A 26,933-nucleotide genomic window follows, 5' to 3' on the forward strand; every position below is an offset into this window, starting at 1 on the left:
AGCCTCCTGGGCTGCCCGGCCAAGAGAGTGGCCAGCAGGTTGAGGGATGTGATCCTCCGCCTTTACTCAGCACTGGTGAGGCACATCTGGAGCACTAGGTCCAGTTCTGGGCTCCCCAGTGTGAGCAAGCCAGGAACATGCTGGAGAGAGGCCAACAAAGGGCCACAAAGACGAATGAGGGACTGGAGCACCTCACATATGACAAAAGACTGAGAGAGCTGGGACTGTTCAGCCTATAGATGAGAAGGGGCACAGGGGATCTTATCCATACCCGACGGGAGGGTGCAAAGAAGACAGAGCCAGGTGCTTTTCAGTGGTGCCTAGTCAAAGGACGAGAGGTAGCAGGCACACACTGAAATGCAAGCAATTCCATTTAAACAGAAGAAAAATCTTCTCTGGGCAACTTGCTCCAGTATTTGATTACTTTCACAGCGAGGCTGGCGGGGTCTCCATCCTTGGAGATACTCAAAACCTGACTGGATGTGGTGCTGGGCAACCAGTTCTAGGTGATCTTTGTTTGAGCAGAGGGGTTGGACTGGCTGCCCTCAGAGATGCCTTCCCACCTCCACTGATCTGTGACAACTTCTATTACAGCATACTCTGATTTTAGGATAATACAGAGTCCAACTGGAATATTTTTTAGACAGTTATCACAGCTGCTTCAATTAGCACCTGGATAACTATAACTTTTTGTGCCTCTAGCAGAGATGGCAAAAAAAAATATCACAGTTGAAAGAAATTATTTTGTTCTTGCACTGAAAGAAGTTAGATGAACCAGCTTTGAAAGGCAGTAGTTTTCTATCTGTGGTGCTCCAGAAAACAATTACTAATGAGTCCCACAATAATTAAATATATCCCCCTCCAGTTCCAGCTTTACTGTTCTTTATGCTAAAGACATAAATTTTACAAACAGATGTACACTTCTGAAATTTAAAGCAGCGGATGTTGGCACTGTTCAGGTTTTGGGTACAACAAAGCTAGGCTGCAAATTACAGGTCCCTTTACATCACAAGCTCAGTCTTGCAGACAAGAGACCTATTTAATGTTTAGAGAGAAATCTTCCTTGAAGCTATGTGAGTAATTAGTATGCTGTTAAATATTTATGTAAAATTCCAAGGAAACTTGTGCATGAATACAATGAGGACGTGCGTGAAGACAGCAGAGAGAGTAATGGAAGCCCTGAGCAAGCACGAGACTTGGCTGAGCCCTCACAACCATGGCTTCGATGGAATTTGCGAATCACTCGCAGTGTATCTGCAATTAAATTAAAGGACTTCATGAAGTGAATATTCCTGACTCATGCCATAGAAAAAAAGAAAAAACCAAAAAACAACAAAACCAAAATACAAGAGGCCACAAAACTGGCAATTTCTTCACAAGCTAAATAAAAACTCTCCACTCACAACGAGTGAGAACAGTAAATGAATTAATATTCACACATGCTTATTGTGGCAGCTACACTGGGATGCTAGAAACTGCTCCATTTAGGAATGCTTAATGGCCTAAGTGATGACAAATGATACTTAATGGGAATGAAACAACCTCAGACAAAAATCTGACCAACTTGCAGCATCCCAACAAGCTGTGGTGCAGCCACCTAATTACGTTGTGGTGCTCGCCCCCCTGGGGTGGCAGGACCCTTCTGTCCTCTCAGCTCTCCATACCTGCACTGCTGTTGGCTACAGGACAGTCTGATGAGCTCTACGTTGATCATCGCTGCCAGACAGCTGGCAAAGCGAACTGTGTACAAATACTTGAAACTGAAGCATCGTTTACAAATTTCAAGCAAGAACATACAATGGAGTCTACTTGTCAGATGAAAATGTTTTGCTGATGGCATGACTCCCTCAGTTCATTTTCAATAGAAGGAGATTTGATAGGTGGGAACTAACCACATCCTTTACCCCTTTTTACGACGTTTCTTTAGATTTAAAATAACCAGCATTTTAATGGCAACTGTTAGTTGTTCTCAACTGAAACTCCTATTTTGTCTAGAAACATCTTCAAGCATGCAAGCATCCATTTTCAATGGATGAAATCATTCTACACAGGCTTAACAGAAGAATACAATCTAAAATTTGAAATGCTCTTAAAACTCTGCATTTTCTAAAATTCAACTGTCTACTTAGCTATAAGGTGAAAACAGTGTCAAAAACAAAGAAAACATGCAAAGAAATGCATATTGAAACACGAAAGATCATGCAAAAATTTGAGCAACACAGACATTCAAACCACACCCACAGCAGACTGAAAATTAAGACAGCAATTTTCACCACTGTTTTTCAAACACAATCTTCCTTCTAGAAAAAAAGGCCCTGGCTCCTGCGCTGCAAGCAGCGTTCCTTCGTGGTCTAAACTCACAGGCTCAGTGGGTTTAAAAATTAAACTCTCTTGATGCTGGCAGAGGGGGTGTGTCTGTATTAAGGCTGAGCCACTTTCCTCTCTGCCTCCCAGGCGAGCACTGTCACCACACATGCTGTTGCTGTCAGCTCATACAATCCCTTGGCCTCATATGAACTAGGCACAAAAGTGTTTTCCATTTGGGCTCTTCTCATCTCCAGCTCTGCCACATCGCACTGGAGCACCAGTACCATTGCAAGGAGAGGTTGCCATCGCCAATACCAACTGCCTGCCACCTGAGGAAAAAGGTGGCGCATTTCAGTGGAAACCAAAGGAAAAAAAAAAAGCATTGGAAGGTGTTTCCTAGTCCCTCAGGAGTCCTAGCTATGTCACCAGCTGCTAAAATAAAATCACTTTCATTGAGTATTTTTATCCCTCAAAATTAATTTACAGCACATCTGTCACAGTAGGATATACCATTTCCCTATAGAAAAATCAGTATTTTTCTTGCATAATTGGCTCTTTGATGGCACACACATTATATATAAAGCATTCATGCACAAACAGTTCATTCTGCCCTGGTTATTTTCCCTGTCATAGCGTGAGTATTTTTAGCCCTCATGTGATCCTCCAGTATTTTCCAGCTCTGCTTTAGTCATCCTACTCTCACTGAATATTTCAAACTAAAATGTCTAACAGCCTTCAGATCTAAGAACCTCTTGCCTTTTTAGCTTATATGTAAATAATTAATTTTATTAAGGTGTCTTTGACCCACGTATTTTTGACAGCCCACACCCACGCACAAAGCAGTGCTCCATGGAGATTTGCTCTGACACATAGCAATACTTACATAAGACACTAAGCTATAACCCTGGCAACCTGATCATCGTTTTCGATTTGATCAGATGAAGATTTTTCTGCTATTTTCCACAGGGAGAATTAGCACTGGCAGAAACATCAATGCCCTAATATTTTAATCCCTCGCTATAATTTTGACTCTAGATCTGCATGCTGTTTACCACTGCATTAGAGAAGAGCGGAGGCTGCCGGAGATCGAAAGTCGGCTCCGGGCTGGCAGATGGTGTTCTATCTAAAAGCAGCTGTGATGCTGTTGGCAGGGAGCCCACAGCGGTGGTCTGTGCTGCTGGCTGCACTCCTCCAAGGATGAAAACATACTTGTTCCCCCAGCAGGGAGCTGTATTTACCTGGCAACTCCTCCCTTGCTGCTCCTGCTCTTACTAGAAGCCACCTTTTACACGTGTCACCGAAGCCATCGGTCCTGCATACAGCCACCAGCTCGGCAACAAATCAGCTCTGTCTCTCCAGGACGGGATGAGGCGGTGCGAGGGTGGCACAGCAGATTAGTTGTAGGGAACTATTTACGCTTCCATTTCTGAGCTACATTACCCTTAACCTGTGCTGACTCCTCAGTCAGATCGCCTTTGGAAGGGGTAGGGATGTGGCTGCTGGCCTGCTCCCCGATTAACACAAAAACCGGTTCATTTTCAGATTTCTTGAGTTTTGGTTTGTTCTAAAAGCACTTGTAAAAATGAAATAAAGACCACACTCGACATTTGCATATATATAGGTAAGTAACCATGTATATGTATGGAAAGCAGCCACCTGATACCACGAGTCTTGTCAAGCTTTAGTGTCAGATTAAAATACCAAAAATAATTCTAACTCATGCCAGTACCTTTGCAGGCAAGCTTTCACAGTAGTCTTCAAGGATGTGACTGCTTTCTTCTTAACTGAAAGACATATCTTAAGTCTACTTCTGAAACTACAGTGTTAGAACAGCGTTATAAAGTAGTTATGAATAAGTAAAGAGATCAGTACCTCCTAAATCACTCAAAACCAGAACTGTGGCAAAGAGTACTTGAAGAGCTATTCTGTGGAATACCAGGAAACATCTGAAATGCATATGAAATCACTAGCAGTGAAATCAGTTATTATTTTAGAAATGTATATATATGTTCAATTTAGAATAGGCATATCTAAAAACCTGACCAAACCAAAAATACAGTGTGAATGTGTGCCCATATGTCTGCTTCCTCCTGACACTAAGCAACAAACACATACATTTAGGTAGGTCTACTGTATAATGTTTAAAAACTTCTAGATTATGCTGAAAGATCTTGTGGGTTCTTTACTTTCACTGTTGCGGTTTGGTTAATGAATTGAAACAAGGCAGTACTAATATTTCAAAGCTTCAGTGTTAATGTACAGCAATCACATAAATCAAGAATGATATATAATAAAAAAGAAAATGTACAAAAGAGAGGCAAGCTATTGTGGCAAACTGCTATGGATGCTGGCAAATGCTTGCTGCATTGGTGTAACAAGTTACTGCATCAAGCAGCTCACCATGTTTACTGCTCCCACAGCAAAACCAGTGGAAGTAAAGCCGTAACTAAGACCTCAGCTATTTCACTGAAGACCCAGGAAAGTCATATAACAAAATAATCAATACAAAAGTCGTAGATAGCAGCTTAAACTGTGCCACCTGATGTACCCATGGACATGTATTCCCATCCTCCAGATGGGGTAGGGAATTCTTAACCTGCTGCAGGAAAACTCACGAGACCTTATCTTTTTGCCTTTTTCGTATAAACAGATTAACTTCTTTTGCTCACATGGGCATATTATGGTTCCTTATAACAACTGCAATGAATACTCCTTCATTTCCAGCTAAGTGCACATGTGCACAAGACAGAGGTACAGCAGCACACCTCCCATGGCAACTTCCCAACGGTACAGACTTCCTTCCACATCACCGCAATGTACTACCAAACAGCAGGAGAAGAGACACAGAGCAGCCTGCAGGTGCGCACAGCACTCCTCCCAGAGGCTCCTGTCGACAGGCACCCAGGAAGGGCTCCCAGCCTTTCAAGCCAACAGGTTACGTGATGTGGTGAGGTGAGGCACAAAGGCACAATGCATCAGTGAAATGAAAATGTGCTTACCCAGAAACTGAATAAACCTAAGAATGACTGACACCTAACTGAAATAATCCTGTTCTAAAATGCAAGTAGCAAAAAAAGCTAGAAATCTTACTTTACAAGCATAATGTCTATACCCAATCCCTTTCCCAGCTCAACAGTAATAAAATCAGTGTCCTGCTTGTCATAATTCTGGACAATATTTAATTGATAATGAAGGAAGCTTTCTATGAAGAAGCTAACTCCCACAGCCACAGAATCTTAACAAAACTCATCACACTATATCTCAGTTGTCCTATTCCATACAAGGGCTGGGTGGCATGCGACACGCTCTTCATGCAACCAGCAATGAGACACCAGATCACTGCATTATCCTCCATATCAGCTGGCTGGTTCCACTCCAGTAGCTATTCTGTTTCTCTAGGATTGTCACCTCCACAGCTTTAATTTGGATGACATGGTTGTCACTTTGGTAAAAACAAACCATCTGCAAGAAGAATTAACAAGCATAGTAAAGCCTGTATTTAATAAAAGTGTCTTTTCCAGTTTCTCAATTGGACACCACCATGACATGAGCACTTGGGTTTTTTCATTTTCAAAGGGAACGCAAGACATCACACAGGAAATTATAGCGTACCAGGCCCTGAAATTCAGAAGTTCAGACACACTATGGTGCAAACCAAAGATGTAAACAAGCTTTAGAAGCCCAAAGCAGAATGGGCCAGCTATTAGGTGCTCAGTTTCCTGGAAGTGCTAATGAGCTGAAGGCAGCTGGCCAAGCATCCCCCACTTTGACGTCAGAAGTGATCAGAGCAGACTGCTGAAATCTGGGTCTGATTCCAGAGTGCAAGCCAGCCTGAAACTGAGGGTGTCTCATACCTGCCCCTTTCCTGCTAGCACTGGTGCACATCTGAGCCCATGAGAAGACAGGTCACAGAATTAAGTAAACTGAAAATAAATCATTATTTGAGGACTCAGGATGAATAAGGTAAAACCAGGACAGACCAATAAAGGATTAAGTGTTTGTGCATGCATGTTTCCGTATGCACAAACCTAGCTACCTAGAGGCAATCAACCTCACTAACACTTGTTTAGAGTCTGAGTATTTTCTTAATGTGAGCTGCTCTCCTGGTCACTTAACTCTCAGTTATCAAAAAATGGCATCTGCTTAGTGACCAGGCATGTCCACGTTACATAAACATGAAAGATCAGGCTTAGTCCTTCGGCCTGTTCCAGGAACACTGTTGTGGTTAAGCCCAGTAGGCAGCTAAGCCCCCCACACCTGCTCACTCACTGTCCCCTGGCAGGATGGGGGAAAGGACTAGAAAGGTAAAAATGAAAAATTTCACTGTTTGAGATAAAGACAGTATAATAGGTAAGGAAAAAGTCATGCATGCAAGCAAGGCAAAACAAGGAATTCATTCACCACTTCCCATGGGCAGGCAAATATTCAGCCATCGCCAGGAAAGCCAGGCTCCATTATGCCTAACAACTATTTGGGAAGACAAACGCTATCACTGCCAACATCCTTCCCTTTCCACAACTTCTATTGCTGATTATGACATCATATGGTACAGAAAATCCATTTGATCAGTTGAGGTCATCTTGTCCCCTCCTAACTTCTTTGTACCCCCAGTCTACTCACTCCTGGGTCAGTGTGAGAAACAAGAAAGGCCTTGATGTTGTGCCAGCACTGTTCAGTAATAACTAAAAATCCCTACATTATCAACCCTGTTTTCATCACAAATCCAAAATATAGCCACATATAAGCTCCTATGAAGAAAGTTAACTCTATCCCATCCAAAACCAGTACAAACACAAAGTAAAAAGTGAGAACACAGAGGTATCTTTGAGAAAGAGCAATAGTTGCACATTGCCCACTTAGAAGATGAGCGTACCTGAACAGTAAGCACACATAAAACCACAAATAAATCCATTTTTTCCTTCTGGTCAGCCTTTAAGATTTTGAAGCTTTTTACTCACCATAAAATCAAACTAAAATCAGCCTGTGGTAGCAATTTCTTGTAAGCGTGGAGCTGTGAGAGAGGACTACACTCCTTTTAATGTTCTTGAATACACTCACACATATCTCATTCATCGTCAAGAAGGTTAAATGCCTTTGTCTCCACCATCAGCCATCACTAGAATCCACATTATTTGCATCAAGAGTTCAGCTGGGGACACCCTCTGCCAAATAGGGCTGGGCCAAACTAGAGCACACCACAAGAAGTTAACTTCTGCCATCTCAGATGCTATGCCTATGACAAGGCAAAAAGAACAGTCCAGCCACACAAGGAAATCATTTTTAACTAGCATTTATGTAAAATGGATCATGGTTCATAATTGTCTTCAGAGACAGAAACTGATTTCTTTAAGATGCAAAATACCTGCAGTCGGAGAATTTGCATGGTGAGACTTTTTGGGCAGGTTGAAGATCTGTTCACCAGGATCTGGTGGGGGAATAGCGTCTTGGCCTTGTCGAGCTTCCACAGGATCATACTCCTTCCCATCATAGTTAGCATCAAAGAACTTCTTAAACCATTGAATGAAATCTAAGTTGTCCTGGAAGCGCCCTTTGACCAGTTTTTCCACGGGAATTACCTGAAAGATGGAGTAAAGGTTCCAATAATATATCACTGACATTTTTAAATATGAAAATTACATATACATACATATTGGGAAAAAAAAATAATCTAGTAACTATATCAGCATATATTCCTCTGCCATAGTTTTCTTCCTAGAAGAAAGGAAATTATGGTGGATTTGGAAGTGGTCTTAATAAGAAATAAACCAGAAATAAAATGAAGACCTGGCCTTTGAAGTGCCTGTCCAGTAGGTGTATGTAAGCCTTTGTAACTGCTTCTCCACAGAGTTCCTCCTTTATTATTGCAGTGACAGACATGATGAGGCTGCTCTGGGAGTAACGCTATATTCAACTACCTAGGGATTTCTGTTTTTAATGGACATGCTACAGCTGGGCATTTTAAAAATGAACAACTCTTCAAAAGGTCCAGAGAGCAGTTTCTTGCTCTCTGTCCTACTGTTTGAACTACAAAAAACCCAGCAGCTTTTCAAAGACATGCTGAAGTTCAAACCAACCTACATTTTGGTAGTACATGTTTATCATATGAACCAACCCTGAGGTTTTAACCTTGTAATTTTTTTCCATTCCATATATAGCCATACATAGAACAGTTCATGGACATGCAGGAGTTGACTAAAATGCCTATGAAGTTTTAGCAAAACAAAAGCTGTGAGGATGCCTCCATCACCTGCAAAATTTTTCACAGAAATGAAGCCTCCAAAAGGTGCCTTGGGCCAATATTACGGTGTGAGGTGGTTGTTCAGCATCGCTCTGCAGGAGGCTCAACCTTCACAGATGCTGTGGGCAGCCAGGGACTATGAAGGGAATGCTGCAGAAGCAGGGCTGCCCTGCCTTGCTCAATTCATGCAGCTGATCAAAGAACCACGTTACATGGATCTTAATGCCTCCTGAATGCAGTCAATTTTCAGCTAGAAAAAAGGGTACCTAAAACCACTGCAATTCGCTTTTCTTGAATGTTAAGCCAACTGTGCAGCATTTTTTAAGTCTATAATACTCCTGCAAGGATTAACGTAGCACTTTGCATGTCCTTTCAGGTCGTTCCTTTTGTATCTTAATTCTGCACTGAGAAATTACAGCAAGTTTGCTCCCTACAGAAAAATTGACAATGTTAACTTTATGAGGCTTTTCAATGTTTCACTAATAAGTTACACTCTAAATAGAAGCATCTACAGCATTTTCAGGAAATAACGAGGGTTTTCCACTCTTTTCAAAAAGTCTTACAAGACTCTCTATTAAGGCTGTTTAAATTTCAAAATAAGGCCACATTAAAAGCCAGAGCAGAACATTAAATGGATATACAGGTAGTACATCTGTGTAGAACAAAAGTATGACAATATAACTTTCATTATTCATTTTTATCAACAGAGTAGTCTACATTGGTGAGCCTGTCAAACTCACATTCAACCATAAACCAGTACCTTCTGGCTGAACAAGCCATTCTCTAAGAGCCCTCCATTCTTTATAAGATCACATATGCTGGCCCACCTACCAAATAATTGCATACATTATTTCAGCTCTTGAATACTTCAAATTCCTTAAACACCATTTTGGACACGAAACATGCAATACTTATAAGAACAGCATATTTCCAAGCCATTTGGTTGGAAATTCACGTCACCAGTAATTTTACTGTACCTAAAATTAAGGTTCACTGATGATAAGGAATTTCCAACACATGGTATTTTATCTGATATTAAGATATAATGAGTCGGGCTGCAGAATTCCTCAGCAGACACATGGACTCTTTGTACCTAAATGGAGCACGCCAAATTTCTCCCTTCACATGTAAATACCTTTTTCTCAGATAATGAAAGGTCATGAAGAACATCTTCACATACAACTTGTACTCCAGTTCTCAGTCCAAAAGTTGAAAAAGTAGTCTGAAGTTTTTTTCCCCTATTTATTCATTTCACCCTATTTATACAACTTTTGAAACTTGTAGTGATTGAAATACAAATACAGAGTGCCTACCTTATCCACATTCATTCTTTTAAATGATGCTTGCAGAAGTTTGAAGTTGTGAATGTATTCATGCTCCAGCTTTGCTTGAAACTTCACTTTCTTCAAGCTAATGCACCCTGGGAACAACATGTCCATGAACTGGCAGTAAGCTGCTCCTATAACAAGAGAATGCATTGACGTTAATCCAGATGCACCCAGCTAAGACCAAATGGCGTTTAATGTCATTAGCAGAAAGCACGAGCAGAAAGTAACCGTGCTGAATAAGTCCCTGCTGTAATTCAACCTAACACTATGCACCCAAGATCTACTTGCTTCATGTACATTGAATAGTGTAACATATTAATATGGGTTTTTTCCTTTCACCCTGGATGCACGACACATTGTCGTGTAGTATCTGAAGAACCACCATGACTAACGCAAAGTAAATCTTCCTTCTATTTAAAACTGACATTCTTGGAATCCCTATACACCATAGGACTGCCCATACAGTGAGAAGATCACAGTCGAAATGGAAACCTCTTAATAAGCTTCCTCAATCCTCACACCTCCCTGAATTCTACCAAGCCAAGATGATCTTTCTTCTGGCACCTATCTGAACGCCAATCAAGTCCAAGGCAATCATTTAAGATTATATCACACCACAATTTTAAAAAAAATAAAATTTTGAAGCTCTAGCTTGTTAAAACATGTTAGCCGGTTCCCACCCCTCTAAAACAAACATCTTTACTGATTTTCATCTCCTGAGAAAGCATTTAAATAAGCAGACTTCAGCGTAGTCCACCCATAGATTACAGAAGCTGGGCTGCCAGCTTTAGTTCTGGCTCAAAACAAGAAGGTTTCTAAGTTCAACTTTGAGGGCTACCTGAACTGGTATTTTAGTAGGTAGGGGTGTGTGTATAATTAAACCAGCACAGAGCTGCAATTACACGGAAAGTTTCTGAACAGTGTACTGAGTACAGCTAACAAGCACAGCCTTTTGTTGCACACAGGGAGCTTCTTCCTACATCATCATCACATCACTGTCATCTGCAAAATAAGTCCTTACTGTTGACACACTCAAGTGTTTGAAAATTAAGGCTGAAAATGTTTGAGGAAATCAGAGGAAAACCAATTTCAGTTCTTCTTCAGAAGAGAGTTTTGTACAAAATGCTTTACACTCAGCAAAGGTTCAGTGAAATCCATTTCTGGAGCAGAGGGCTGCAGAGCGTGCAGCCCCTGCGCTGGAGCATACAGGGAACTGATCGCCTGATTACTCCTGACAAGTTCAATTTCACTTCCACAAAAAGGACTTCTGTGTATCTAGTGCAGATCAGTTTTGACAAATGAGTGTCCAGATCTCACCTAACAGTTCAGCTCAGTACCAACAACAATGATTTTTATTAAAAAAACAGTATGAGCTGAGTGCTCATACAAAAACAAAATTAACAAAGCGGACATCTGGCTTCCTCAGTTTTACAGGAGGGGCAACAATAAATTAACTTAACAACATTTTTCTCCATGGGCATGCATGTGTTTTGACAGGACCAACTTTATGCATGAGATAGTTCCCATTCTCTGTATCCACTCAACCATCACACATAAAGGGTTACAGAGCTCACAACCTCACAAAAAGAGAAGCAGAGTTTAAGAGCAGAGTTCAAAAAAGTCTCCCAAAATAGTGATATAAGTTTTGCAAAGTGACTTGCCAAGATCAAGCTTTTAGTGCTGAAAACCACGGCCATTAAAAAAAGAAATTCACTTAACACAGCTTTGTGGGTGAAAACTGTCATTAAAAAGTTGGATTTTCCAAGGACACCTTGTGCTTAGCTGTTTGCAATGGTTTGATATGACTAGGAATCAAAGAAATATTCCCTAAAGGAAAAGCAGCCTTCTGGCAAGTTACAAACATCAGATGACAAATTTGCATCTTCTTATAGAAAGCTATATAAACACAATTAGTTATTCAAAACTCATCCTCAGCAAGAAGACTGGTAAATACGTGGCAACAGAAAAATGACATTAAAATTAAAAGCATGGATATACAGATAACACATGGCATGACTACATTTATTACTATCTAATTTCATGCAAAAGGATTATTATGCAATCATTTCATGTTATAAATTGAATTTGTTCCTAACTGCCCTTTCATCCTCCCCATATCCCAATTATAAGCTTTACTCTGATATCTAAGTAATTGCCTGGAGGCCTTGAAAATGCACCACGCAACCTTTCATCTAGATCCTTTTAGAAAACTAGAAACCCAAAGTGTTCACAGGAGATTTTCTCCTTCTGCTGGTAATGCAGATTCCTTCTGCATGCCTTCAGATACAATCTTACTAGGTTTTTAGACTCTAGTTACAGTATTTCCTTGTGTTTCCTTCGTATGGTGCTGGCAGCTGTTTCTGTGATTTGCCAGCCAGGAGGTGGTCCTGGGTCTGCATGACACTCGAGGGCAGAAAACACCAGACAGCATCCACACGACAGCACGAACCTGGTCTCTAATACACCGAAGCTGCCTGCCGGGCTGTTTCCCCAACAGGATGATTTTATTACATTGACAAACACAGTTCATTAAAATGCTCCTTCCTGAAGCACAGAGGCAACATACAAACATGGACTGTGAACAGGAGAAAGTAAAAATATCATTACAGTCAACTGGGAGTACCTGATTTTGGACACAGAGGTTATGTACATGTTTAATATTATATAGGTATTATTTATAATTTAAAATTTCACCCTCTAAAGCTTGTAGCTGTCACATTGCATTTGGATGCCAAACACCAGTGCAGCAGAATGGGGCCGCTACTTTCTGTGCTGCCCATCGCTGAGATTTCCTTGAGGCAGCAGGAAGAGCAGCCCTACTTCAGTCACGCAAGACCACAGCGCCTTTACCTCACAGCACAGCATGGAGACACATGCATACCAGACAGCACATTAGGCCTGTTCAGTCTACTATACAACTGAAGCGTCAATGCAGGTGCATGGGAAAGGAATATTTTTAACGGAACATAAAGAAAATGGCAGTAGAGATAATGGCATCACGGCTTGTGATACACCTCTTGCATAATTTACATGAACAAAAGGATTTTTATGCCGTTATATTTTATTCAAGATTTTAAAAGCTCGTCACGTTTTCTGCCAAAAAAAAAAACCTGAATACCAACTCTCACCCTCTCCAAAAGCTAACAAATCTATACACAAGAGTTGAAAACATACTACATGTCCAGAATGGCTCTCACAATAAATCTATCTCTATGACCAAAAAACTTTTATGGGCATGAAAACATGCACATATACACACACTAACAGAAATAATTTGAAATCTACTCAAATCAAAGATGAAAACGACAGCTGGCAGCACTGCACAAGAGGGATCAATGCTAAAACCCTTTTATCCTGTACTAGTTAACAAGCAATTTAGAGCCACTGGTTGAAAGTCCTTTAATGTTTCGATCTCCAATATTGCTGCAGCCATTAGTTACACAAGATATTCACAGGCCAGACTCCAAAATCAACCCAGAAACACGGCTGTGCTGGATCACACCCCCAGCAGATGCTACTACTGGCCTGATTAGTGAGCGGGAAGAGCCCAGCATCATTCCAGAGCCTGCAGGTGTTTGCTGGGCTGCCCACCGCAGGCAGAGTGGGCAGCAAGGGGATTGCACCCCCAGGGTGGGCAGGCAGCTGCCAGAGGAGGAGAAGGGATGCTGGGACAGAACTGAGACACAAAACAACCACCCAAGAACTGAAAAGGTGGTTGTTCAAAGCAATTAGAATTGAAGCATTTTGCCACATGCAGTGGTAAACCGAGAAGCTTCGACCCAGTCTATAAAATCAAAATATTTTACAGCATTTTCAGAGTTTGAGAACATGTTTCACTAGACTCCCTTGCAATGCTGAACTCATTCTACCTTTTGGTCTATACTTTTCTTTCCCTGCTGCTATGTTTCCTCCCCAGATCATCCATATTGACTTAGTTTGCTCTGAAGCATATGCACTCTGCATCATCACAGATTTTCAGTTTTCCTCCTTTTTCCTCTTCCATCTGGAGGCTGATGAATCCACAAATGCAAACAAGTATTTTCTTGATAATCAAAAATAGTTCTGCCTCTGACTATTTAAAGCACAAGGAAATTAAAGGAGATAATGAAGACAAGAGAGTCCTGTTTGCTACAAGTTTTTACTGCTCAGTAAGCCTCCTAGATTTCAGCTGGAGGGCAAAATAAGATCCTTGGCTTTTTTAGCATTTATGTTTATATATTTATAAAGGAAAAGGAAAATATTATTTGCAAACTAACTTATTTAAATATACTTTAGTTAGTACATAGTATACTAACAAAGTATTTAGCAAAAATACTATAAATATACACTCAAATATTGCCAAGTCTATATTTGTCCCCTACAGGAGGAGTCAGGTCAATCCTTCACATCAAATGCCAGAAGACTCTGTCCCTCCCCACTCATCCCTGCAATGTGTGGGAGTAAGATCCCAGAAAATCACTTAAAACCACACCAGTCAACATGGGAACATAAAGGGCCCACAAAAAGACGGGGCCTGTCTGCGTGTGGGGCTGCTTTGTTTTAATTCTCATGTCCAAACCACAGCAAAAGGAGCTAAGTGCTACACTAGAATTTTGCTAGAAACACTTAGTAAGAATGCTGTTCTAAAACGGCATGCAATTCAAGTGTAAATCTTTTTGCCAGGCCTCAGTTGGATTGTCATACTCTCATTTTTGAAAAATCCCATCTGGGAAATCGGCTGACTGTAATTAGACTTTTTTGTTAGTTTATTTTCTTTAAGGAAATATCTGTCAGATAATCTAAAAACATATAGCCAGTCACATTAGATACTAATTCCTTCAAATTATTAGTTTTCTCCAAAGCTGCAACAACCTGACCACGCATTTGGAAAATATGGGATGATTTGTATGCATATTAGTCATCAGGATTTCAGCTCACTAGAGCAATGGTTGCTAACACTGGTGGGAAGCTGCACACACCCGGTGCTTCTGTTACTGGGACAACAACAATAATAAAAGGGAGTAACTTGCAAGGAGTATGTGTGACAACAGATTTGATAGGATAGGAGAAAAAAAACCAAAACACTAAGGCCAGCAGTCATGGTTTGCAGCACAGCAGTACTTGAGGCTTGCCTTTAACCTCAGGCTTCCTAGAATTGTGTCTGGGGGAGGGATGTTAAGAGAGGTTCTTGATGTAGATATCAAAGCAGAGATTTCCTTTTAGATTTCAAATATAGGTGTTCTGTTATGCCAACCAAGGGTTTTTTTAAAAAACTGAGCGTGCCTGAGAGTTGTGTTACATATAGTCACATGTTTAAGAAATAGCACAGTTCATACAATCATAGAATTGTTTTGATTGGAAAGGACCTTTGAGATCAAGTCCAACCAAGCACTGTCAAATCCACCACTAAACCATTTTCCTAAGCACCACATCTACATGTTTTTTTAAACACCCCCAGGGATGGTGACTCCACCACTTCCCTGGGCAGCCTGTTCCAATGCCTCACAACCCTTTCCATGAATAAATTCTTCCTAATATCCAACCTGGACCTTCTCTGGCACAACTGGAGGCTATTTCTTCTTATTCTATTACTTGTTACTTTGGAGAAGAGACCAACACCCTCCGTGCTACAACCTCCTTCCAGGTAGTTGTAGACAGCAATAAGGTCTCCCCTCAGCCTCCTTTTCTCCAGGCTGAACAGCCCCAGCTCCCTCAGCTGCTCCTCACAAGACTTGTGCTCCAGTCCCTTCACCACTTTGTTGCTTTTCTTTGGAGATGCTCTAGCATTCCACTGAAGACCAGAGTCTTCAAATTCATATTTGCATTTCCAGTATCACCTATATGACCTAGCATATATGTCAACACAATTCTATTTAGGCAATTAAAAAAACCCTCCTGATTTAAGAGGTTTCAGCACATTTTCTGGTAAATGTTGAAGCCCACTTCAATTTATGACCTACTTAGTTGTAGAGAAGCAAGTGTTCATGGGGCTGTGCATCAATGAAGCCATCCTGGCCTGAGCCTCACCCTTCCCAGCAACAGTCCTGGGAGGGCACTGAAAAAAATGATGTAGATTAGAGTACAGCCCTGCATTCCAGCACATAGTTGCATGAGCACAGGTACAAGATGTGCAAGATGGTGGGTTCTGAAAGCAACACTGCTCCCACAGAAAACAGCCTACAGAGTTATGTATCTTGTACAACCTTACTGACGCGTCTAAATGACGTCTGCCACAAAAAGTCCTTTTCCAGACAGGTGGTGCATTTGTATATTTGTATGACATAATCCAGAATACTCACTGATCATTTTAAATAATGCATATTAGAGGGAGGTTTCTCCCATGTTAACTTGTATTCTCTTTCTCTTAAATATGTAAATTGCTAAGCTGCTCATAAATTATACACAGCAGAGTTTTTAATAGTTAATTTTTAGCAAAAAATTATTATAGAACTCATTAATTTTTAAATGGGAAGATCAGAACCATTTCAAAAAACACAGTTCCCATTTAACATAATAGCTGCATAAGTCATCATGCCTAACAAAAGTAGCACGCTTTTGACTTAAATTAATAACAAGCTCTTTAAAAAGGGGGGAGATCAAACAGCTGACTCGGAATGCTATGAGTAACTAAATAATAATTTTTAACAAGTGAAAACCTTGTTTAAGTTCTATTCTTCCTGAATTCTTAATGAATGACATTAAAAAAAAAAGGCTGAAAATCTCATTATACTGCTTTGCAACCTTCCTCAGAAAGTTTTGGATATTATCTTCAATCCAATCATTAACATCCATTGTATCCCTGTAAAGCCAAACATCATATGGAAGTCATTAGAGAGTCATCGAACACCGAACATCCTCTGTGCTGCATGACCTCAGGACAAGATGCCAGTTCCTTGAAACATGGCTTGGTTACAGAGTGCAAATGGGATCAGGCCACATTTTAATCACGTTTCCAAGTCAGTCTAGAGACCCAGCCTTTGCAAGGCTGCAAACTGGGGAGAGGGGAAAAGAACAAAACAAAACAGAACACCTAAACAAAAACAACATGCATACGCAAAAAAACCCCAAAACCAAACCAACACAACACATCCAAACCCCACTGATGTTGAAACATGCTGCTTCAGCTTTGCAGGCACTAGCACACCAGGTTGTATAGAAACCATGCTGGCACCAAATGCTCCAACAGGGTCCTATAACGCAGATTTTAGTAACATATATGTAGGAATTTATAGGTTCATATAGGCAGTGAGCAAAATATACCTTCTGAGACATTAAAAAATAAACAAATCCTGTGCAGCTAAGCCACGGAATACACCCCTTTGCACATACATACACACAAATGACATGCAGAAGAAAAAGGCCTTTTCACCTTCTCTCTGCCAGACCAACACCTTTCTTCTCCCATTCCCTCAGCCCTGCTCAGGAATATCTTTGGTGGGTGCAGGAGAGCAGAAATGTCTCTCTCACACCACCTCCTCCTACTGTGGAGGGCCCAGGGTCAGGGTGGTGCCAGGGGGATGATGGCCACCTGGCAAACAAAGGCTGCCAGGCCCAGGGGCTGAGGACCAGGCCCAGGGGCTGATGATCAGGCCCAGGCACAGTCCCTGGAAGCAGGAAACCTGGATTACCTCCGCAAACTGGGAACAGCCCTACTCCCTGCACAGCACCGGTCACAAGGAACGACAGCCCACCAAGGCTGTGAAGGAGCTCTCCCACAAATCCTGAGCTGGAGAGGCAACACAAAGCCAAGCAAAGAACAACATCTGCCCTATCGTCACACTGGCTGCCTTCCTCTGAGATCAGGGGAGGTGGAGTATCAACAAAATTTATCTGTAAAGGGACTACATATTTTCACAAGAGGAATGCCAGAGATACGGTACTAGCTACAGTAGTCACCACATGAAAAATTCCCTGTGGCAACACGTAGGGCATTGGCAGAGAAAGCATCACAGTCTGAAATTTGAAAATGCCAAGCCACATGCTCTCTTTATAATACGGTCATTTATTAAAAGCAAGGGAAAAAAACCACACCCCACATTCAGTGCTTGATCCTTGCATACAAATCCTGAAAGATGGAAGGTCTGCATGCACTGCAGGCCAGACAATTTGCAAGTTTATAATTCTACTGAGAATTTTCAAATGCAGGAGAAGGGGGAAAGACTCTGCTTTCCTTAACCACAAAGGATCACACAAGTATAGCTAAGCCAGAAATTATACCTCACTTCAGGCTTCATTTTCCTTTCTGCACACATTTACTATTTCTAGCTTCCCTTCTCATAATTTATATAGCTTGTACACTTTGTGTTGCTGCTTTTTAATTCATATGCAAGCCCTCTATAGTCTCCTGCCTGACTCTTATTTTGAATATACTCCCATGTAGCAGCCAAACACTCATAAAAAGCCCTCTAACATGTTCACTTGGTATTCCCTATAGATGAAAAACAGCCTTGGTAAAGAAAATTCAGTTCTAAGCTGTTTAGTCAGAATTCCTTTTAGGAAGCCACTGTGTATTCATTACAAAAATAGCATGACTCCTAAGAAACAACTAGTGTCATCATTCATCTGGAGCTCCTATTCCCCAAGCCTATGGGTGTTGCACATGGGATCCTACTACATTAAATCCACTCAGTTGACCTCTATTATTTTTCATTCATGTACCAAATTAAATGTTCTCAAGTCTAATGCCCATCTAAAGACAATGCACTATGCCTTCAGTTAAACCCATGGATTATAAATTTCATATTCAGGTTAACAACCTTGCAGGAAGTCAGTCTCAGAGACCAAAAACTGACAAAATGACACTCACCTAAAGCAAAGAGAATTGTATTGCTTTGAGATGCTTGTCAAAACTAAATTGCCAGAGGAGCTGCAGACTAAATTTAGACTCTGCAGGGCTGCATCCATCCATAACCTGGACTTTTTGGCACACCACTACTACAGCAGGCATTCAGAAATCTCAGGGGATACTGCACTTTGCTTGGCCTACTTAGCAGAGAGAAAAACACATCTAAGACTCCCAAAGAATACAAATACTTCATGACTAAGCCAGCCTCTTCCTTTGCTGCTCCTCACCCTAGCAGCTCTGCTTCTGTAACTGGCAACTGGGGAATAGGCTGGTATTGTTACAGAAAGAATATTATCAAAGCTACTTCTCCACAGCGATGAGAAAATGTAGGTATGATTGGTTTTTTCTGTCTTTATTACTAACTGTCACATTAAATTTTAGGTATGCTCTGAATAAAGCCTTTAGTAAAGGTAGAATGTCACATTATTCCTTCTTGCTTAAGCTCAGAATGTCCAAAATCATTGCCAGATTGGCTGCAAAATGTGGGCACACGTGAGATCACACAGCCAGGTGCTGAATGTAAGCATATGACACATCTAGGTAGCTCATGCCTCCTAAAAGAAACACCTTTGAGTTTTTTGTTCAGACTTAGCATCACACCCACTTCCCTCTCCTGCTTTTTTAGGCCATGAATTTAGCTTTTTATGGCCTTTCAATTGCTTCTTATTAACAAGAATGTACAAGAACTGAACCGTCATATAACAGCATGACAAATCCTAATGCTTTTTTCCTAAAAAAAGAAGAAAATGTCCATACAATTTTACAGTAGGTAATAAAAAATTCAGTTACAGTGGCTCTGCAGCTCCCTGTTAATGCTGTGAAATGCTTCATAGTTGTAAAGAGTTTCCCACATCTTCCTTCTCTTTGAAGTCCTGAAGAAATGCTCATATTTAATGGAAACTAACATTAAGCTGCATGAAATCTGCCAATGCTTCAAGGGACATCAGTCAAAGGAACACCATAATGAATGAGTTAGCTCAACTGTTCTCCAACTACGGTCCACACCACATTTGCTGGTGCTCTGCCTGTTAGTTGTCTGGTCATTTGTGCTACTCTTCCTCTAGTGTAGTTTACAAGATGGAAACTAGAAGTACACTAACTATATATATATATATAAAAAATAAACTATTTGGAGTTTACATGGTAAGCTATTAATGTATTAAATGCAGAAAGATTCCCAAAGCTTCTTGTCCATCTCTCTTCAATCCCTACACACGTGTGTCTTGAATGTGAGAAATGGACTATGCAGCCTCAAATGGAAAGGACCTAGTCCATAAGAGTACTGTGCTCCAGTGCCCATAATAATCTAGTAGAGTTTAGATTCATCAGTTCAGAAAGTAAAGTCCTCCAGACCACAGGAAGGACTTCACCAGAATGCTTCTTCAGATAAGAAACTATTAAAACCCCTTCTGGAATTGTAATGAACATTAACCCAAAAATAAGAATGTGTAAGTATCAAGCTCAACTATCAAACCAAATGGGGAAATTCAAATTTACAGTTTTCACCTGTTAAGATAGGAATGAAAACGCATCAGGTAACTATAGCAATCAATACAATCCAGGAAGTTCTAATAAAAGAAAGATTTAATTTTATGCAGGATGAAGAACTGTAATAAGACAATCCTTTTTCAGTTTTTCCCTTGTGATGTGTCCCAAAATCCTCACTGGAGGTCACAGAAAGAGTTGTATAAGAAGCTGCATGATGAAATGGGACAATGGGTTTGCAACAATTTCCCTGCTTTTCTCCTGCCTGCCCCACCCAGCTAAAGTCTCTCAATCAGCTCTTCTTAAATATATTTAACTCATTGTAGTCCACATAATCAAGATTTCCTGAGATCACACCTCTCCCCTATTTTGGGAAACTTTGTGTGTGTGTGTGTGCCCACACACATTTAACTTGACAAAAAATTCACTTCAAAAGCTTCCTTTCAACTGTTTATGAGCATATAAATAACTATGCAGGAACAAGTCAATAACTTGTCTACTGTGCTTCCTCTTTCAAACAATGGCAAACGTTGAGTTTTTTTGGGATGAAAATGCCTATTTTCTTGTATCTTTCTATATCCTTAAAAGTGTGCGTGCATATATATAGCTACTCCCATATTTACACACATGTGCACACACATCCCCCCACTTGAGTATTTTTTTTAATGTACAATTCACCAAAAGAAAATATGTAGTCTAACTTCCGGACATGTAAATATAACAACAGCTAAATATAAATTTTCTATTTCAAGTTTATGACTGTTAAGAAGGTTATTTCCCATGTTCTCTGTCTTTAGTTATTTAGTTTATATCAGTTACTTACATGCACTTTAACCTGCACTTTTTCAAAGTCAATTTTATAGCCATTGTGCAAGCCTGCAAGAATGCAAGCCTGCGTCTGCAGCTGAGATTTGGTTTTTAAATTTTAAAGAGAAGGCTATGAGGCTATCATTCTCAAAGGATTTTCTGTACCTTTCATGGAACATCTCTGAGAAAGAAAAATTACTCAGAATGGTAGGTAAATTCAAGTATATTCATAAGACCCCATTTATGCATTTCAGCTGGACCAGTAAAGAGCTGAAATGTGGTAATGTGGTTTAAGTTCTATGTACTTAGAGCACTGTCTTCATAAGTAAGATATTCCCAGCACGGCAGTTGTCTGGAAGTAGCAATCTAAGTTAGAACTCCTCCAACACAAACATCTTCAAATTTAAAAATCACAGTAGGAAATCAGAAAGAATCACTCCCCAGGGGCATCTGTATTCTCAGTGAAACATCAACCTTAGTTTATGTCATTCATAGTCATCATCTAGTTATAGACCCTGTTGTTTAACACTTATCTTGTAGTTGCCACTCTGATTAAACAAAACATCCAAAATATCCAAACTTTTACAATTTTACATTACTTACAACAAGAATTCAGTTACATTTAAAGAGAAACAGGCAGATTTTCTTGACAAACTTCTAAAGCCTTCACAGCAGCCAAAGGCTCATTTCGTCAAATCCATGTTTTTTTCCCCCACAGTCACACTTGTGCTCTTTTCCTGCAAACACCAGCAGGGATTTCAGGACCCTTACCAGGAAGGAAAAGGTGCTGGAGAATTTTGTTTACCCAGTATGTTGGTTTTCTACTTGTCTCTTTTTCAGCTATGTCCACTCTCCATTTAAAAAGATACCACCCTGCTAGCTTTAAAATACAAAAGCTTATCATGCTATTATTTTCTTGCTTAGTCAGCCTTTTTATTACTCCTATGTATCTTCTGCTACACTCATCCCATTCATCGCTACATTTGTTGTGCTTTCTCAAGGTACCTTATCTTCCCTTGATTAACATGAACGCAAAAACGCTTCCTTTACATGTACACCTCTCTTCCCGGAGTAACTGTTTTATGCAAAAGTTAAAAGTTATCTATTTTCAACAAATCAGACTTCTAGAGTGGTTTTAAAATAAACATTTGTAGAGCATACCACGCTTTCTTACCTGAACAGAGTTGTTCAACTTTTGTGTAGTTTAAAGCTAATATATCATTAACCCATGCGATGATGTCATGTCTGCTCATAGTCTCTTGGGTTATAGAGGTAGAGTACACGTTGACCGCCATTCCCCAACTAGGGAAAAAAAACAAAAGGAAAAAAAGGGATTATTGACATTCTGATAATTATTTTCTGGATACAATGAACTTACATTTCTTGTTTAAAAAAAAAAAAAAAAAAAAAGAAGGAAATGCTGCATCACTACTACACAACCTTCTCTTATTTATTGAGAAAGGAGGCTTAACTTTTCTTTGTTGATGATACATGACCTTCTCAGTGGCCTGTTGGAATCTTTGAACACATTTCTGTGGCTGATATTGTGAACTTAAAGAACACATAAACATAGAGCATTCCACTTAATGCTAATAAGGCAGGGAAAAAAGCATCAGACATAGCCTAAAGATAAACAGACAGCATCAGAGACCTGGGATTTCATTACATAGTGCTGTACAAATACAGTGATCTGACGTCTATCCCTCAGTTTTTTGCCACGGCATGTTGAGCAGACTGCCTAAACCAGTATTTAATTTTCAGATAACTTCTAGAAGATGTAGCTGTTCTACTTAATCACCAGTTTCTTACTGGGATGGGGGCCTTTTGGATCATTAATTCAGTTCCTAACAGTCACAGAGTGAATAGCAGACAATCCTTTTTTTCAATCTAGCAACCTCTATCCTAAAAGTAACAGAGTTGCACTCCCGACTGTCTGCTTGGAAAGCTGCTGCAAAGTCCTCTAAATCATTAGGAACATTTCCTCTGAGCTTAAACCCATTTGTTCTTCTGCCAACATTACCTTCCAGCTCTAATGGCTTTTTCTTCCCCAGAGCTGATTCCATATTGCATTAGGGACAGCACTCAAGAGTCTGTCCCAGTGCCGAGGTAGGCTAGATTAAACAAATTCATCTTCTGAGTCTCTTATAAAGTCAGAGCTTGCTTGCTGGTCATGTAAGCAGTCCTCCTTGGATGCAGCCACACTGTTTCAGACTGCATTCAGATAATGTTTCACCAAGACCTTGGAAAATGGCACTCTGCTGGAAGTTTTCATAGCCACATCAACCTAAATAGATCATTCAAGTTAGCTAAGGTCCTTTCCTGCAAGCAGGTCTAATTCACAGTAGCTTTTACCATCCAGTCTCTAAAGGCATAGACAGGAAACACATATTACTCGATTGTGTTCCCCATTACTCTACACTAGTTGCAGGTTTCTATTGCAAGACATTGTCAAGATTAAACACGACCACATTCAAATTCATCTCATCAATAGTTTCAAAGAGCAGAGTCAAGATAATACATGAAAAATATAAATAATGTTCCCAAGACTTCAGGAAGTCCACTAGTAACAATCCAAGTATGAGGCATTCTAGAAATGATCAAACAGTCAAAGTTGCACTATTATTCTTGGTAAGAAAGGGTTTGGTGGGGACTGCATTCCTTTGTGTCTACTGACACATTGTAGCTAAACTTAACTGGTGCCAGCCCTGCCACCTCAGCCTTGGACCTCAACCTTCTTCCTCAATGAAAGAGAATAGGATCTCTCCAGTGGGATCTGAAGTCTGCATGGATTATTTTCATGGACAATTTGCAAAAAATGTAACTGCTTGAAGCTTGATAGACAATTCTGCAGAGAACATAAAGACTGCAGGTTAAGTCCATCCATTTTTCAGGCATCCTGGAGCAACCCAGATTAAAAAAAAAACCCACTAGCAATGAAACTTGACACAGTAACATATCAGTGTGTAAGTATGTACAGTAGGGAATGCGTTTAAAATACAAGATGACAAAGTTCATAATACAGGTCATCTACTTCAAAACAAATTTCACAAACAACAGAAGATCATTCAAATTGGGCAGTGGTGGAGTCACCATCCCTGGAGGTGTTTAAAAGGCATTTAGACGAGGTTCTTAGGGGCATGGTTTGGTGCTAGAGTTAGCTTAGGTTATGGTTGGATTCAATGATCCTGAGGGTCTCTTCCAAGAGAAATGATTCTGTCATTCTTTGATCTATTGACATTAAGATCCAAAACATAAAATCCCCAAATTTGCTTGATGAGAAGGAAAGACGCACACACACACCCCCCGAAAAAAAAGGCAAGAAAAAAAAAAGACAGACCAGTAAGGGAAAGTAAGCTCAAGAAAGCTCAAAAACTTTGTGCTCCAATAGTCAGGCTATTACTGCCAGCAATTCATTCAGACCCAGGCTGCCCCTCTACCCACTTCTGTACGGGCACCTCCAAAGTACGGAAGAAATGAGCCTGTCCTCAGCTTGTTCAGGTCTTCCCGCAAGCTTCCAAACAGCACAGCTAATTGTATTCACTGTAACAGTTCGCAAAGGTCGTTTTATTGGCACACACAAAGTGCTTGGATTGAACCGGGCGCTAGGAACAAAGTTTTAGAAACAGGGAGTGCCCATTTACTCTTGAAACCACACTGTAACGGCTAACCATGTAATCTCAGTTTCAGCATCAGGAAGCGACTGAGCACAGCACAAAGGCAAACAGCACCTTTGTTACTCATGGCATCTGAAGTTTAAACTGTCACTGTTAGCATGGCTTTTACTTTATTATTCCTAGCCTTTTTATATACCTAAGAAGTAACAGAAAGATACTGTCACTATTAAATGAACATCTTCAGTATTGTTTGTAACATCAGTTCAAGCAACAGCTTAATAGTGACTTGAATAGTCACTTAAGATTCAGAATAGTGAGTTTAATATTAAATCAAGAGATCAATATGGAGCAGTCCACTCACTCCTAAAGAAGTTAAAGAAATTTAGATGCTAACATTTGAAATAAAGCTACTCTGATTTGCAATTGCCACTACTTCATCCAAATTCTGATTGTCCTCTGGAGGCCAGGCAGAGCTCAGAACAACCATCAGCTACCAGTAGTGAAAGCAGCAATTCTACTCTGTTAAAAAGATCAAGAAAATCCACATACAGGAAGGAAGCAGAAATTCCCTCATCATTCTCTTAAAAAAGGAACTGTAAAGACAAATACCTATACTGTAAGATGACCGGAGAGCAAACAAACTCCTTGCTGCAGTTCATGGGATGGAGAACTCTACTTCAGGAAACTGTGAGTAAATGAATAACCTTGAGTTTTACAACAATACCCTTAAGGATGTCTGTAATATAACTTATGCTGTGTCTACAAATGAATTATGGTCTACGAGTCAAATGAAAGTTCAGGCTATTTGTTAGAGACAATAGCTTCACATTTGTACACACATAAAAGCACGAGGGTGTATCAATACAATTTTGAACAAAAGTATGCAAAATGCATCAGAATTTCTGTTAAAAAAAATCAAAACCATGCCATTGCCATTTATTCTCAGTGACTCGTTAACATGTCTGAATCTTTCATGGCCTCTTTTCTCGTAAGAGTTCAACATGTCTTTACTGCTTCTCTCCCACCCCCCCCAATGGCAATGTCTTAAATAAACTCAGCTGAGAAAGGTTTCCTTTACAGTAAGCACGTTCTAATTTAGTGCTCAGATGTACATGTATCCTGTTTGCCACACAGACAGACCTTGAGAAAAAAGAAATAGAAAAATAAAAAGAGAGAGAGAGATAAGAAAGAGAATTAAAAAGAGCCAGGCATAGGTAGCAGAGTCACCATGCTTGGTGACAGGCAAGAACCCCTGTGCTCCATCCACAGCTGGGCCAAGGTTTGCTCCACGACTCAGTTCCCCACGTGCTGAACTGCTTTGAAAAACATGATCTAGATTCAAAGCACATATAACATCTGTAAGGTGATACAAGAGAATGGCTGGGCAGGCGGAGACTCACAGGCTGTACTTTGTGAATAGCCAAGTAGCTAATGACTTATTTCTATGTCCCAATAACATTATTTTCATTTTTTACTTGTTAGGCTTTCCTTTGGTTAGGCTGAAGGCTCTCAAGCATACGGCTGTGATAAGGCTTATATAAGACTGAAAAAACAGCATCTACCTTGCTGAGATATTTAAGCTTCCACCTTCTGAAGAGTTGCCTGGCAGTTCTGCAGCAAGTAAAAGCAGATTGAAGGTAGCACATCACATCTCCCACTTGAGAGCACACAGACGGAGGTTAAAAACCGCTGGCTGTTACAGTACGGCCTAACCACAAAGGCCTCTGCCTTGTTTTACTTAAAAGAAACTGAAATTCAAATTGCCAGTAAATACAAACAAACCATAGGAGAATCTTTACATATTAGTCCAGGCTATTTCAGAAAAACACTTCACACGTGCACAGTTAAGCACCACAGACCTGAGTTCAGAGGACTAGTTAGGTGCTGAAAATCATGCTTAAGTAGTTTCCCCAATCAGAAATATACTGGCTCAGCATGTCTGATGGTAAACACTACACTCAAAGGAGTATTAATTTTTTAAGGCATTACATGCAGCATCAAATGTTCAGCTATTAGGCACTTTCCAGTGCTCTTGCTACAGATAACTGCAGCTGTTACAAGGTGCGAACCAGCTGTGTTTAAGGACAGTTTTGCAAGAGGCATATTTGTTTTTCAAGGGAGAAACTAACAGTCGTTGACAGCAGACACTGTATTATGCCAAACCAGTAATAATGGCAAGACTGGAAGGATTACAGCAATGAATCTATCTGCAGTGTAAGAACTCATCACACGTGCCATCACCTCTGAACCTGCAAGGCCTTCCAGATTTGTACAATTAGGTACGGTAGGATGTCAAGTTTTTAAACCCAGTAGAAAGCCTGTGTGACAAT

At 40.3% G+C, this 26,933-nt stretch overlaps 1 protein-coding gene across 3 annotated transcripts in view; it reads right to left on the reverse strand.

The window, feature by feature from the left end:
- MAPRE2 (microtubule associated protein RP/EB family member 2) overlaps positions 1 to 26,933 on the reverse strand; it is a 103,859-nt gene that overhangs the window by 17,301 nt on the left and 59,625 nt on the right. For 2 of the 3 annotated variants that reach the window (XM_065830677.2, XM_065830676.2), the window contains 3 exons: positions 22,164 to 22,291; positions 9,859 to 10,004; positions 7,670 to 7,883 (listed from right to left, as the gene is read on the reverse strand). In XM_065830677.2, coding sequence (XP_065686749.1) covers positions 7,670 to 7,883; positions 9,859 to 10,004; positions 22,164 to 22,284 — 481 coding nt within the window. In that variant the 5' untranslated portion in view covers positions 22,285 to 22,291. The remainder of the gene's footprint in view (positions 1 to 7,669; positions 7,884 to 9,858; positions 10,005 to 22,163; positions 22,292 to 26,933) is intronic. The other variant, XM_065830678.2, reaches the window with a different exon arrangement.

The sequence above is a fragment of the Patagioenas fasciata genome, chromosome 2, assembly GCF_037038585.1.
Source record: "Patagioenas fasciata isolate bPatFas1 chromosome 2, bPatFas1.hap1, whole genome shotgun sequence".
NCBI lineage: Eukaryota > Metazoa > Chordata > Aves > Columbiformes > Columbidae > Patagioenas > Patagioenas fasciata.